The 16,109-nt window shown below is 36.3% G+C and overlaps 1 protein-coding gene across 2 annotated transcripts in view; it reads right to left on the bottom strand.

Moving 5' to 3' along the window:
* Positions 1 to 16,109, bottom strand: part of GPATCH2 (G-patch domain containing 2) — a 179,973-nt gene that overhangs the window by 6,543 nt on the left and 157,321 nt on the right. For both annotated transcript variants that reach the window (XM_007064746.4, XM_037895719.2), the window contains one exon: positions 13,350 to 13,432. In XM_007064746.4, coding sequence (XP_007064808.1) covers positions 13,350 to 13,432 — 83 coding nt within the window. The remainder of the gene's footprint in view (positions 1 to 13,349; positions 13,433 to 16,109) is intronic.

Here is a 16,109-nt window from a genome sequence, read left to right as displayed (position 1 = left end):
GTCCTGGCTCTATGAGGGTGCTCTTGAACTGACCAGCACAAAATTCAATAACAAAGTCTTCCTTTCTTTTCAGGCCTCCCATAGACAGAGACAGTTTTCATACAGACAAGTCCCTGACAATGACTGAGCATACATAGAGCAGGCTATGGACCTTCTGAGCTCTTGCTTCTAGCACAGAAAATGGAAAAAAAATATCGATGTCCAAACTAATTGACAGGTAAACACCCTTACTAAAACTATAGAAGTATCCATTAACTCACTTTTTTGGGGATAACTTAAACAATGAAATTGGTAGTGGGGTCCTAATATCTTAAAAACAATGGAAAAAAACAACAGAGGGGAATAAAGTTCACAGTGCTTCCAAGGAAAAGGGAACAATGACAGAGGCATATAATCAAGGTGTTCACACTATCTCAGAATAGGATGTGTCAGATGATTCCTGAGTTTGCATAGCAGTGTCAGAAACACACTCCAGAGTGTAAACGGTAGAGAACAGCTCAAAACAGAGCAAACAACTTTGCTGGTTCACTAGAGTCCATTTAAAAAGCACAGTTAACTTTATATAAACTATGTATCTTCCTGTATCAAATCCAATTCCTCACACAGCAAGAACAGAAAGAGGCTATACAGATGAACAATTTGTACCCTGAAACATGCTATTTAATAAACTGATGCTTCTATTTTTGATTTTTTCCTGTAACAGAATGCATTTCCTCTTTCTGTGACTGACAGGATAATTGGAATATGTTTTGTTTTAAAGACATTTAAGTACTTTTAAAATATACAGTATAATTACTTTTTCCACTCCATTGTACATGATTTTCTATTAGAACTCTAAAATCCCCAAACCCTCTGAATACAGCCAACAAAAGGCTTATTTTCTTTTTTTTGTTTTTGTGTGCACGAACACACACGCACCATGCATGTCCAATAATATTTTTGGTTTTGCTTGAGGTCAGTGCAACACCAAAAAAATTAATGCACAACTGGGATGTAAACAACTAATTTACTTTCCTGTTTTTATTTTCTTAGCAACCGTGCAGGCTGGCTGTATTTTATTTCAAAAAGATTTGGTATCAACAGTCCATTCTCCCTGTTTAGTCAGTTTTGAAGCCTAAATCTTACAATGTCTTTATAAAAAGTGAATCAAATTATAGTTATTTTATCCTGCACATTTTGAGCCTCTCCACTTGCTATAAGAACATAGTTTCTGGTAATTTTATTCACTGTAGTCCTTTTCCTTCATTCTGTGACCAATCAGCACTCGGAAATACCATTCTTATTGCTGACTGGTTGAAGATTGGGAAAGAACAGAGTATGACAAATACCATGCTACCTTGTTTGTTACTTTTTTTTTGCTGTTGGCTTTTATTCTCTAATTTAAAGCAGTTATTGTCCTTGCAATATACATCTTAAAGCTCAGCTTCTAACTCATGCCAATGGTACTTCTTGGACTGGCCAGCAGGGGCTTTCAGAGAGTGGTAAAAGCATATTGCCCCTAAAAAGGGTTGTACTACCTCCAGGACATGTTCAGTCTTGACCCAGCCTGAAGCAAGAACAAGAACAACCCGCTGCTGCCACCTCACGGAAAAGCAGCTATGCAAAATGTGACAGGTGAAAGGCAGCGACAGGGGTGGGGAGTGGGAAAGAGGCAGTAGTTATGAGGAATGAAAATCAGCACTCTATGTTAATAATTTGCAGGAATTTCACTTGCAGACCCTTCTGCCTTACAGAGACTACAAAATTTGATAGCAACCATAATACTTTGGTTCCTGATTTGCCAGATGAGTGTCAGCTCACTGGAGTGGTTGCCATCACATAAGTGAGGGGAAAGCACTGAAGGAACAGTGGGAATGCTTGGATGGCAAGACAGTGCTATCAAATTCCTATACCTATACTGAGCAACACCCACAGCCCAAAAATACAAACTAGTATATATATATATAAATACACAGCCCCTGGAGCCCACCTCTATTATACATGTGCATGCCTAATATGAAACCCATAAATGTATATATGAAATATGCTTGTTATGAAACCTATAAATGTAAAAAGGCAAACATATTTGTGTATTTAAAAACGTTTAGGGGAATAACAAAAACTTCCAATAACATTTTTATTGTGAAATTTTTATTATGGCATTAAAGGTACATTTCTATTAAATGTATCTTTCCAGAGGTGACTCTGGCAATTACAGGCCAGTAAGCCTGACTACAGTTCCAAGCAAACTGGTTGGAACGATAGTAAAGAACAAAATTGTCAGACACATAGATGAACATAATTTGTTGGGGAACAGTCAACATGCCTCACCAATCTACTAGAATTCTTTGAGGGGGTCAACATGCATGTGGACAAGGGGGAATCCACTGGATATAGTGTATTTAGATTTTCAGAAAGCCTTTGACAAGGTCCCTCACCAAAGGCTCTTAAGCAAAGTCAGCAGTCATGGGATAAGAGGAAAGGTTCTCTCATGGATTAGTAATTGGTTAAAAGATAGGAAACAAAAGGTAGGAATAAATGGTCAGTTTTCAGAATGGAGAGAGGTAAATAGTGGTGTCCCCCAGGGATCTGTACTGAGCCCGGTCCTGTTCAACATATTCATAAATGATCTGGAGAAAGGGGTAAACAGGAAGGTGGCAAAATTTGCAGATGATACAGAACTACTTAAGATAGTTAAATCCCAGGCAGACTGCAAAGAGCTACAAAAGGATCTCTCAAAACTGGGTGACTGGACAACAAAATGGAAGATATTGGCAAATTCAGTGTTGATAAATGCAAAGTAATGCACATTGGAAAACATAACCCCAACTATACATATGAAATGATGGGGTCTAAATTAGCTGTTACCACTCAAGAAAGAGTCTTGGAATCACTGTGGATAGTTCTCTGAACATCCACTCAATGTGCAGCGGCAGTCAAAAAAGCAAAAAGAATGTTGGGAATCGTTAAGAAAGTGATAGATAATATTGCATGCAGATGTGGTTGCCCCATCTCAAAAAAGATATAGTGTACTTGGAAAAGGTTCAGAAAAGGGCAACAAAAATGATTAGGGGTATGGAACAGCTGAGGAGAGATTAATAAGACTGGGACTTTTCAGCTTGGAAAAGAGATGACTAAGGGGGGATATGATAGAGATCTATAAAATCATAACTGGTGTGGAGAAAGTAAATAAAGAAGTGTTATTTACTCCTTCTCATAACACAAGAACTAGGGACCACCAAATGAAATGAATAGGCAGCTGGTTTAAAACAAATAAAAGGAAGTTTTTTTTTCCCCACACAACGCAGTCAACCTGTGGAACTCCTTACCAGAGAATGTTGTGAAGGCCAAGACTATAACAGGATTGAAAAAAGAATGAGATAAATTCATGGAGCATAGGTCCACCAATGGCTATTAGCCATGATGGGCAGGGATGGTATCCCTGGCCTCTGTTTGCCAGAAGCTAGGAATGGGCGACATGGGATGGATCACTTGATGATTACCTGTTCTATTCATTCCCTCTGGGACACCTTGCATTGGACACTGTCGGAAGACAGGATACTGGGTTAAATGGACCTCTGGTCTGACCCAGTATGGCCCTTCTTATGAAAAAATAAGGCACATAATTTTTCTTAACAGCTGTTGAAACAGATACATTCCGGTTAAACAGTACACTAGCATTCAATGCCATACCCTTGATTTTACAGTGATTGCCATGAATTAATTTAATTCCATCTGTAAGCTAAAAATCAGATCAGAGGTCTAATGCTGCTGCAGGCTCCACATCTGTTTAATCATTTTTGGACACAACAGCTTGCAAAAGTTCAGGATTTAAATTTGCTTAATATTTAAGAAATAATGTTTTACTAGTGTGTGAATCTCAGCAGGAACCAAACGTGTCAATACTCAGTTTTGAACTATATGGCAAACTGCAAATCTATTTTCCCTTAACTGTAAAATACCTCTTCTTTAGAACATAACAGATTACCATCTAGGCTTATATTTGTTATAGATCAAAAAACAGGACAGTTACCCAATGTACTAATATTGTGACTTTCAATATTTAAAAAGGGTAGAAAGCTATAATTTATTTTTTATTTTTTTTATTTATTAATCTTTTTATTGCTATTGGGGCAAAATCAGATTTCAGTTTATTGACAAAACTGACATCACTTAAATTATTTTGGATTTACACTGGTGTAACTAAAATCAGAATCCAGTTCAGCACCTTCAATAAACTTTAGGAGAGCAACACAAAGGTCTTTTTCAGGCACAAGAATAAAGGAAGGTGGATTTGTGCAATTTCAACTTTGACCAAACTATTTTTTTTTTTTAATGCTAAGGATAATTTCTCAGAAAATGATACTGCATTGAAATCGAGTCCTGGACTCTCATCTTTCTTTTATAAGATTAAAGATTTGTGAGTGGAACAACTATGCCTCAGCAGAGCATTCTACAACTATTATTTCTTCTTCTTTCACTCCTGGCAGCCCTAAATCCTTTAAATCCTTTCCTAGAAGGATCTCCTTTTGCTTGGGCAATTTTTGCAATACATGGCCTGCTAACCCTTACCTCCTACCCTGGATCTCACTTATGTCTATCACAGCAGAGTCAGTCTTTTTACCGCAAATCTTCCAAGGAGCATTGTGGATGGTAATTCACTTGCGTAATTGGCTCAAGAGATGAAAATCTTGTATCTGACTCTCTTACCCACTAATCTATCCAGCTGACTGCAAGCCTAATTGGCAGCTTGTTTAGTAATTTGGCTCCTAAAGTGTTGTATTGATGTTGGATAAACAGCCAATGGAAAGAGAGGTGATACATGCTGCTTCACTTTAAAATCCAGTGAACTTTCCCCGTTTTCAGAAGACATTTAATACTCCATCTTTTTTTGTTGGGTTTTTGTTTTTTGTTTCCATACCATCTAACTGAATGCAGGGATGTAAATCCTGATGCAAGATGCCATTCTATCAGAAACATTGTTAAAAATCATAAACTCTTAGACTGCGTCCTCTTTAAAGGAGATTCGCTAACAAAAGTAAAAATCAGGATTGCTGCTCAGATTTTTTAGATTTTTTTTTTTAACTATTGAAAATTTGTGTAGCATTAACAGCAGCTTCACAACCGGCAGACAAATTACAATTTTTTAAATTGCTGTGATGTTCAAATATTTATAACGTATCTGTCTAATTTACACATCTAGTTGCTGTTAATCAGATATATTACAAGTGACTATTTCAAGCTACAACAGACACAACTGTGAAGATGTCACATTACTCAGCTAAACATTTTGGGCCAAAATTTCCAAACACGGGTTAGCTATGTTGTGCTCACAAAATCTGCACCCACTCTGAAACCTCATGCTGCACCTATATAAACCCTACACTGATGACAACACAAAACCTGAACTGGCTTCTGGTCAGGAGACATCACAGTTCCTTTGGAGCTGCACTATCAGGAACTCCCTCAAAGGAAATCCACTGAACCAATAACACAGACCTTGACTTACGTTCTTTTCTGACTAAGCTCTACCAGGCCAGAAGTTGGAAAGTATGTGTCCTGCTCACCACAGCCCATTCAGTCCTTTCTACCCATACCAGACACATAATTGTGTTGCATCCTTTTGCAGGAGCTGAAGGTTGGGTGGGAAGAGAAGGCACAATAGGGGTGGAAAAGTCCCCCTTACAGATAAGAGAAGGGCTGTTAGACAAAAACTGCCTTTGCACACGGATCTAAGTGAAATGATGCAGCACATTATTTACTCCACATTTTTGGCAACACTGCAAATACCACTCTACTGTGTCTCTGAAGCAGATCTTCCAGTGTAAAATCGTCCAAAGCAGATAAAAAGAAAACTTGAAAACCTGGCAAAGTTGTTATTCTCTGATAAATGTTCAGTGACTTATGTGAAGTGAACTATGGTTTCTGCCCAGGTCCTAGAGGACAGGGTTTACATCACAAAAGTCACCCACAATATTGGCAGCCTTGTGTAATCTCAGCAGAAACACTAGGGACTGAATCAACACGGGGACTAACAATGTCACCCTTAGAACTGATCCATTCATCACAAGGTTAAAACAGACTACCAGGATAGTGTGAGGAAGCTTTCATTTTTTCTGCCCATACTTGACTTATTCTGTGAAAGGGAGTTTTCTGTCAAACTAGTACTTTTCATAAGCATTAATTCATCAAAACAAAACTAGAAAACAAATATAAATGTTGTTAACTACTTGCACTAAGGAAAAACTAATCTACAGGTAAACTACCTACTCAGGCATTAGTACCTCCAACCAGTGTACCACTAGAGGCTATATTCAGGATGCAGGAAACAATGCTATACACAGGGAGTGCAAAGAGGAATTAAGATAAAAGAAGGGGAATACTTCTAAGCCTTTTGGCTAAAATAAAGTAAAGATGAAGGAAGTTGGGGGGCTCTCTACCAAAATGAAATTCTGTGGAGGATCTCTTGGGGTTATGTCTACCCTGCAGTTGAGTGCTGTGATCGCAGCACGTGTAGTGTACCTGAGCTAGCTTTGAGATCACAGCTAGCTCAAGTAACAGCAGCAGGGTAGCTGTGGCAGCAGGGGTAGTGGCATGGGCTAGCCACTCCTGTATATACCCAGGATCCTGGAAAGAGTTGTACTCAGCAGGCTAGCCTGTGCTATTGCCGTGGATACATTGCTATTGTTACTTAAGCTAGCTTGGATCTAGCTAGCTTGAGTATGCCTACACACGCTGCAATCATACCTCTTGATTGCAGTATAGACATATCCTCAGTTACTCCATACCATTTGAAGATGATAGACAACACGTCACAGTTATCAAGCCTTCCTTGCCATGGATCTCCCTTCTATAATTAAATCATAGGAGAAATCATATGTCAATTCCTCTTAAATATGCAATCTGTCACTTACATATGCAAACTTAATGCTGACGAAAATTCTCTCTAATAGTAATAAAGATGTCAGAATGCAAATCTAGGTATTTCTTCAGTGTGTGCTCCACAGATGTACACTCTTTCAGGTTTGTAAAAATCAAAATCCTGGTGTTTTATGCTGGAAAGCGAAAGAAGTGTCTCCATCCTGAAATAAAGTCAGTGGGTGTCTGTTTAGACACTACTACTACCTCCTGAAGAAAGAGAACTCTGAATGTGTTTGTGTTAGGAACCTGATCAATGTCTCTTATGTTTTTACACTATAGAAATGTTTTCTGACATATTAAAAGGTTTTTTAATTTTTATTGATGTAAAATTATAGAAAATGTTATACATTGAATTGCACAAAACATAAAACTACATCAGTAAGATTCTTTCCTTCAAAATTAAATTACAATAGTAACTATATTTAAATGACAGATTTCAGAGAAGCAGCCGTGTTAGTCTGTATTCGCAAAAGGAAAAGGAGTACTTGTGGCACCTTCGAGACTAACAAATTTATTTGAGCATAAGCTTTCGTGAGCTACAGCTCACTTCATCGGATGCATTCCGATGAAGTGAGCTGTAGCTCACGAAAGCTTATGCTCAAATAAATTTGTTAGTCTCTAAGGTGCCACAAGTACTCCTTATATTTAAATGGATGAATATGAAGGCAGCTATGCTCTCTCATCCCTAGAAAGGGTCCTTCTAATATCACGGTTAAGGTACAAGGCAGACCAGGATTGGGAAGCTTCCATTACTGGTTCAAGTGATATACTTGTCCTGTTTACAGACAAAGGAATTCTGTCTCTAGTATTGTCCTTTAACAAGTTACACAAAAAGTTCAAAAACCAAACCAAACCAAACAAAAAAAACCTTTGCTCATACTATCATGCTTTATTACTAAGACAGGTTTCAGAGTAACAGCCGTGTTAGTCTGTATTCGCAAAAAGAAAAGGAGTACTTGTGGCACCTTAGAGACTAACCAATTTATTTGAGCATGAGCTTTCGTGAGCTACAGCTCACTTCATCGGATGCATACTGTGGAAACTGCAGAAGACATTATATACACAGAGACCATGAAACAATACCTCCTCCCACCCCACTCTCCTGCTGGTAATAGCTTATCTAAAGTGATCAAGTTGGGCCATTTCCAGCACAAATCCAGGTTTTCTCACCCTCCGACCCCCCCCCCACAAACTCACTCTCCTGCTGGTAATAGCCCATCCAAAGTGACCACTCTCTTTACAATGTGTATGATAATCAAGGTGGGCCATTTCCAGCACAAATCCAGGTTTTCTCACCCCCCCACCCCCCTCCAAAAACCACACACACAAACTCACTCTCCTGCTGGCAATAGCTTATCCAAACTGACCACTCTCCTTACAATGTGTATGATAATCAAGGTGGGCCATTTCCAGCATAAATCCAAGTTTAACCAGAACGTCTGGGGGGGGGGGGGGGGGCATAATGACTCTGCAAGGTAGCCTATTTCCCCTTGTTTTTTCCTACCCCCCCCCCCCCCCCCGACGTTCTGGTTAAACTTGGATTTATGCTGGAAATGGCCCACCTTGATTATCATACACATTGTAAGGAGAGTGGTCAGTTTGGATGAGCTATTGCCAGCAGGAGAGTGAGTTTGTGTGTGTGTGGGGGGGGGGGGGGTGAGAAAACCTGGATTTGTGCTGGAAATGGCCCACCTTGATTATCATGCACATTATAAAGAGAGTGGTCACTTTGGATGGGCTATTACCAGCAGGAGAGTGAGTTTGTATGGGGGGCGTCGGAGGGTGAGAAAACCTGGATTTGTGCTGGAAATGGCCCAACTTGATGATCACTTTAGATAAGCTATTACCAGCAGGAGAGTGGGGTGGGAGGAGGTATTGTTTCATGGTCTCTGTGTATATAATGTCTTCTGCAGTTTCCACAGTATGCATCCGATGAAGTGAGCTGTAGCTCACGAAAGCTCATGCTCAAATAAATTGGTTAGTCTCTAAGGTGTCACAAGTACTCCTTTTCTTATTACTAAGACATGAATTCTAAGCTGAATGGAGCACATTCTAAATTTCCCACATAGATACAACAGGGAATTTGAACAACAATTCATATCCAGCGTTTTGAAAATTTACCCACAGTTTATCTAGGTAAGCCCAAGTCTGCCTTTATCTGTAACTATCTCAGAAAGTTGACCTTCACCACAAGCTTAGCCTTGGCAACCTCTGTTACAAAGGTGTAATCACAATATTTTTCAAATAATCATTTTTGCACTGCAGATATTCAGGTCTTATTTTTAATCACTGATATATTAAGCATCAGCAAAATAGTTTGCTTAGCTGCTCCACTGGCAATTTTAAAAAAGGAATAAAAACATTTAGCCTTTTGATTACCTTGTTAAAGTGAGTCATAACAGCATTATAACCATGCTCAGTATGGCTGCTATAATTAAGAATCTGTCAGGTTTTTCTTTAAAACACATTTTTTTAAAATGAGGTTTATAACTCAGTCATTTCAAATGGTATCATCTTGAAGTGTGACATACAAACCCTCAGCCCGGAAAAAGACATTGTAATTAAAATTTGCTTTTACAAAAAGTGATCAATATTTGTTAAGCTGCATGGGATAACGTTCTGTGCGATGCTTTTTATATTTCCCTATATATTCTATGTTTTAGTCATTTGTGCTTTATTATTATATGATACTGTGAAGAACAAAATCTGAAGAAAGCCATTTGTTTGTTTCTGAAAACCATTTACTGGAGTATGCACAAAACTTTTTTTTATTTTACTTCGCATTAGTGTTCTGTAGTCTGTAAATTATGTTAATAGAAATCCACTAATGTCAAACAGAATTTGTGCACAAGGAATAGTGTGTGTTTCACAACTGAGATTTAGAGGTTCTAAAGGGATAGAAAAAACCCACAGGATCAAAGGGATATAGGAAATATGATGGAGACCAGAGAGTCACTTGGGGAGCTGAGAGAGAGTGAGGTACACAGAAGATGAAAGATAGTCAGAACACAAGAAAGAGAACTTGGGTTAAAAAAGTCTATTCAGTTTTTGAGTATAAACTTTTAGAATTCTTCTGTAGCATCTACAGAACGAATTAGAAATTTTTAAATGGACAATCTCTAAACTTTCAGTGAATATTTCAACTGCATACATTTCAAGAACACACTACTTGTTAATACCATCCTTTATTTTATGTATAATTACATTTTGTTGGTTGCTAATTACTTTTACTAATACTGAACATGGTTTTGGTAGGGTCATTTTCTCTGACAGATAAACTAAATAATTAAATATACAGGAAAAACTTTGTATAAAAATAATGTACCTTGAGGGCATTGTGTCACTGCAATGAGACATGTTAGGGTGTCATACTGAATAGCACTACTACTCAGGTAATTGGAACAAGCACGAAGTCATGCAGAATGACATGCACCCAAGTTTCACTGCTTAAACTACTTTTGTAGTATGAAACCTATTGCTTAAAAAGGTATCAATTTCTATAGAAGAAGCTGGATGGGAAAAAAATTTAGTTGCCTATGATGTACAATGTGCTGCAATCGTTCTTTGAGTCTTAAGAAACAGAAGTCACATGTAAAAAGTACGCAATATTTGCAATCACTCTTGTTTTAGTTGGTAAACTAATTCGCTAAGTTCATGCAGTATTGAAAGAGGAGGTTTTCTTAAACAAGCCAAAACAGAAAATGTACTATAGCAAATAATGCAAAATAGGACTTTACTGTTTTTGCTGTCAGCTGGCTAGAAACTCCCTTCCCATCCATATCTAATAGTATTCCTCTTATTTTGTTCACTGCTTTTCAACACAGCTTTACCTCACCTTTACAGATGACATTTTTCAAACTATAAAATGGTCTGTGCTGTTAAAACTTTCTTGCTTCAACAGTTTCTCATTGCTGTAAGAATAAGTCTACATCCTTTGTTATTAATATACACAAACCTATTGGCATGTGACTTTGACTCAAGGCTGAGAACAGGCTATAAATTTAGAAATCAATATCTAACTCTATCAATATTCATTTTACTTTTTCTTTCAATATAAAATACAAAGGTGAAAGAGCAGTAAATAAGCTAGAGTACTGAAATAAATTGGGTGTTCTTGTCACAATTAATAAATGTTTACCCAATAACACTGCTAGCTACAATAGTCTACAGCCATGTAAAATGTCTGAGAATATGTACTGGAGCAGGTGCTAACCCGACTGTCCACAAAAATACACACAACATATTTCCATAGTTAATTAGCAATCACCAGTAATTCTCCTTGGTACTATTTATCCCACATATATAAAACATACCATGCATATTGCTATGGAAATGCATTTATCCAAGCAATTTTCTTTTGGAAACACAGATTGGGATTATGGAACTAAACTGTTTTGCTCACCTAGCTGGATGACATACTAGGTCATGCTTTACTAATTTGTAGTATGTGCATCATATCCCAAGATAAAGCTTATAGTTGTTCACTGATTTATAGTCACTCTTTCAGCTTTCACTACTGTATTCAACTAGGAAGCAGAGTAAGTACTGGTGGACTCATTCTGTTGATTTGCAGAGACAAACATCATTGTGATTGCTGTGTACATAAATTTTTTTTTTTAAAAGAAAAATGTCCCCCCCACCCTTTTTTTTTTTTTTTTTTTAGTTAATCCCAGTCCTTTTATTTCTATATTTTACCTAAAAATCCCAACCAGGACAATGGTAGCTTGTCCTACTCTAAATCCCTTTCTGGAATGTAATGACATTAGGTAAATCCTTTTCTTTCTTCAAATAATGATAGCAAACATTCAAAAAATCAGTGTTTTAAAAATAATTTAGTTGTGGGAAGGAGTGGTAACGGAGTGAACTGAGGTAGTGAACACATGTATTTCTGAAACATTTGTGTGTGAACATAGCTACCATTGTTTAATTTACTAATGTTTTTCCAAGTTTATACTGGTTTCTTTAAAAAAACCCACAAAGATTCAAACATAGAAAAACACTTCACATTATCAAAAACTAATACAGAAGGAAACTGAACTGCTCTTCTTGAATTAGAAAGATAAATCCATACTAGTTAAACAGTAGCAAATACAAGGCTTTTTCTTTTTCTCTTTTTATGATTTTTTTTTTAAAAGACCCTGTATCTCTCTCTCAGTATAAGACAAAAATCCTTTCAAAAAATGTCTTGTATATATTGAAGATATCACTATGTATCAGAAACACTGAATGCTTATATAAAATATTTAGTAACTTCATTATCAAAAAAGACTGACTTTGCAAACTAGGCAGTGGAATTAGCCTGTGAACAGTGGAAGTCCACAGTAAAATGTATGATAAAATAAATTTCACTATACTTTATACCAACTCTGTACAAAATGACTTCCTTTGGTACTTGCAAGTTGTGAAGTCAAAATCACCTTGTAGAAATCATTGTATTATCCTCTCCTCAGCCATTAAGTATTTTCCTGCTCACTTCACATATGTTCAGAGTCTTAGGACCTGATCCAGACATTCTCTTTTTCCATACTACTTCCACTAAGATGTAGTATTTATGAGATTGTTCCTGGTCTGTTTTTGTCACTGTTTGAAACACTGAAATATTGAGGGGCCATTCAACTGGAATGCAAACAGTTGGTTACTTAAAGAATATCTAGGAGAGATCTGAATCAAAGAATTGTATGCGTGTACACATTGTATATAATAAGGTACTGTAAGTATATGCTGATAAATAGCAATATATATGAACATGTGTAGTCCAGAGGCTCACATACTACAACTATGTGAAATATATGAAGACAGACTAATAGAGATATACACAAAAAGATGCACAACCACACCCTCACCAGTCTAACTATATATAGTTAATATAAACAAACGGATGAGAATCCTGTAAATCACGGCCAAGTATTAAAAAAGTCATTTCACAGCTGTAACATCAGCAAAATGCATGCAATGGTTGTGATCTTGCATCTAAAAAATCTTTGAAAATGCACTTGCAGGTGTTAGCCATTTAATGTGCTGCACTAAATTTGAAGCTATCTTTCTTGACTCCAAACTTTCAATGATTTGCCCAACAAATCTTGTACAGTACATTATATTTATTCTAGGTTTTCATACACATTCTTCATTGGAAAAATACCCGAGCTCTTCCTATCTTATGTTGTTGAGTATACATGTATAGTAATCTCTTTTGTTTAAGGTTTTCATTCTGGGGAAACCAAATCACTTTTCTTTAATAAGTACTGTGTTTGAAAAGGCTGAGAAATGAGAAATGTCTAAACAACAATTAAAAGTCAGTTGATTTCTTAATCTCTAATACTATTATATTACCTGCCTAAAGGTATCTCAAGAGTGGCTGAATTTATTATGCACTTTGCTGTGTTGCTGACCTACTGCTTTGTATTTTAAAGATTTAACTTTTGAGGTTTGGTTACAGTAAAATTGGTTACCTGTGGGTCCTGGTAGGGGTGCAGCTTTCCTTCTCCGTTTGATGTCTCCCATGCACAATGATCCTAAATGTACACTTGTTTGTCTGTAAGTGATTATCAGAGAAAACTATTAACAAAGGGGGGAAAATGCCACATAAATACACAGCTTGTATAATCTGAACCTAAATCAAAACATTCTCAATGAAGATGAAGCTGCACAGTGAAGCCACCAATCTTGTTTATATCAAAACATAATTATGTTTGTTGACAAGCGCTCAGCATCTAAACACAGCATCATAAATTGTTCCTGGAATGAATAATATAAAAGGAATGCTTTTTAATTTTCAAAACTGGCAATCTTTCTAGCTCAACATAAAACACAGTTTCTTCTGACAGGAAAATAGCTAAGATTAATTATCTAAAGAGATCACAATATTGTTGTAGGTTATCAATTGGTTACTAATGCCTTACTGTCAGAATGACATTTATTACAGGAAAAGTATTATCAATTTCTTTTAAGGTAACATGAAGAATGTCTGAGGTAACATGAAACAGAAAACTCTTCAAACGCAGATGGAATAAAAGTGTAATTTTGCTATAAGTAACTTAACATTCCTTTAGAGAGGCACAGATACTGCTGGCTGCATCATTCGGTGAAGAATTAGGAGACAAGGGAAAAAGAAGAGGCATTTATGGAGATGTATTAAACATTATAGAGTACCTAAAAACACAAGTCCCAATATTGTGATTCTTTTAATTATAACTTAGTGAATTTTGTTAAATCACAAGGTGGGAAACAAATCTAGTAAACTGGTGCCAATGAAGAGTAATATGTTCCCATTCAAGGGGCCTGGGTTCAGTCTAGGATTTATAAATTTTGCTTTATTGCACATAAGCTTTCTTTAAGCTATACCATTATTAATTGTGTAACAGATGATTATGTGATTTAAAAGAATATTCAGATTTCCTGCATAATGTTGTAAAAAGAGAAAAACCAAAAAACACTGGGCTGAAAATGGTCATAGTGTTTAACGTTTTATGGTACAAATCCACTTTTTAATATAAATGTACTAATGACTTTGTTATTTCACATAGACGGGCTTTGGTGGGTAATTTAAAAAATAAAATACTCCAATACATATCCCAGATTAACTTATTGTGCCACAACGTCAGCATCGATTAACTTAACTTTCTATTTTAACATGGACTTTTCTTCCTTGAAACGGCCTCACAAGTTGAATTTAAATACAAATTTAACATCCAAAAGCTAAGTATAGTGGAACCATCCTCTTTTCACCCCTCCTGCTATCACAGAGTAAATTTCAATTAGTTCTAAATTTACATTAAGACCGTTTAAACCTCTAAATCTTTTGTAACTGGTAGTACATGTAAAAACAGTGAAAACTGGAAATTTAAATAAAGTATAGAAAAGGTCAATAAAGGCAAAATAAATATTCAAAAAGCTATTTAAACAAAGTTGTTATTAAACTTGCAGGTTTTAATTTATGTTTTATATATTCTATTAAAGTAACCATTTAAGTAAGTACATTATCATGATATGTGTGTGCTTTTTAAAAAAAAAAAAACTGCTAAAATATAGAGAATGGGTTATGAATCCAGTCATATTACACTTGGGAAAACTGTCTCTTCAAGAATGGTTTCAACTATCTTGATTACTCACTTGACTCTGATATCCATAATGCAACTAAATCACCCGTAGAATATATTTTCTGAAACTAAATATCAGAATTCAAATAAAGGAATGCAAAATATTAAAATTAGGAACTGTCTTAACCACTAAACTGATATATGTCCTCATTTTATTCAAAATGAATATGCTGCAGATAAAAAATGTGAAGACCTTCATATCTCATTGTCGATTTTTTTTTAAACATCACGAAATAGAATTACCAATGAATACTAAACATAGATCACCAGCTCCCTCTTCCCAAAATCCATATCCCATTATATTATTGCAGGGTCTTAGACTGTAAAAGTCTCCTGGACATGTCTCATACTAGGTAGAGTGCAATGACTGTTTTTTTCTCCAGCATTCCTATGTAGAGGGGAAAGGGGAACAAAAAAACCAAACCAAAACAAACCCACACCACCCAAGGATGCAAGTAGGATGAAAGATAAAAATTAATAAAGTCAGCCAATTGAACCTCAAGACCTGAGCTACAGGAGTAACAGCTAGCTGTGCTTGAGTAATTCTACCCAGAATTGATTATCTGTTACACTGCATTGAGATATCTAGATTATTGATCAGTAAGATTATGGTACTCAGGTCCCACCACTTTTCCTCCAGGCACATGCAATGGAGTTGCAACAAATAACACTAAGTAAGGACTACTTTGTTATTGTTGTCACCCTTCATGTAGAACATAGCAGTTACTTTTTAATTCAAAATCAGTGAATGTCTGAAAGGCAGCCTTGTTCCTTCAGCATAAATGAATCATTTGTCTTTGCAAAGCACAACAATCTGATCACTAGCCAAGGTGAGAGTGGTTATTTCTTTGCTATGGTTTTGGGAAAAAGCTAGAGGTTTCTCTATGCTAGAAACTAACCAATATTCTTAAGAAATCGTTAAAGCAACAATTACACTTTTTCAAATCCACAATCCATTATGAAGCTACCACTAATATTATACCTTTGACTAAAACTAGATTAATTTCAAACACTGCATTTATTTCAACAGGGGATTACAACTACCATTTTAGATGTATTGTTGATTGAAGTGCAGAGAGACAAAAGGCTACATTTTAAAGAGCAATGGACAAA

The sequence above is a fragment of the Chelonia mydas genome, chromosome 3 (assembly GCF_015237465.2).
Source record: "Chelonia mydas isolate rCheMyd1 chromosome 3, rCheMyd1.pri.v2, whole genome shotgun sequence".
Classification (NCBI taxonomy): domain Eukaryota; kingdom Metazoa; phylum Chordata; order Testudines; family Cheloniidae; genus Chelonia; species Chelonia mydas.
Note: the sequence above shows the minus strand (reverse complement) of the source record. Positions and strands in the feature narration are given on the sequence as shown.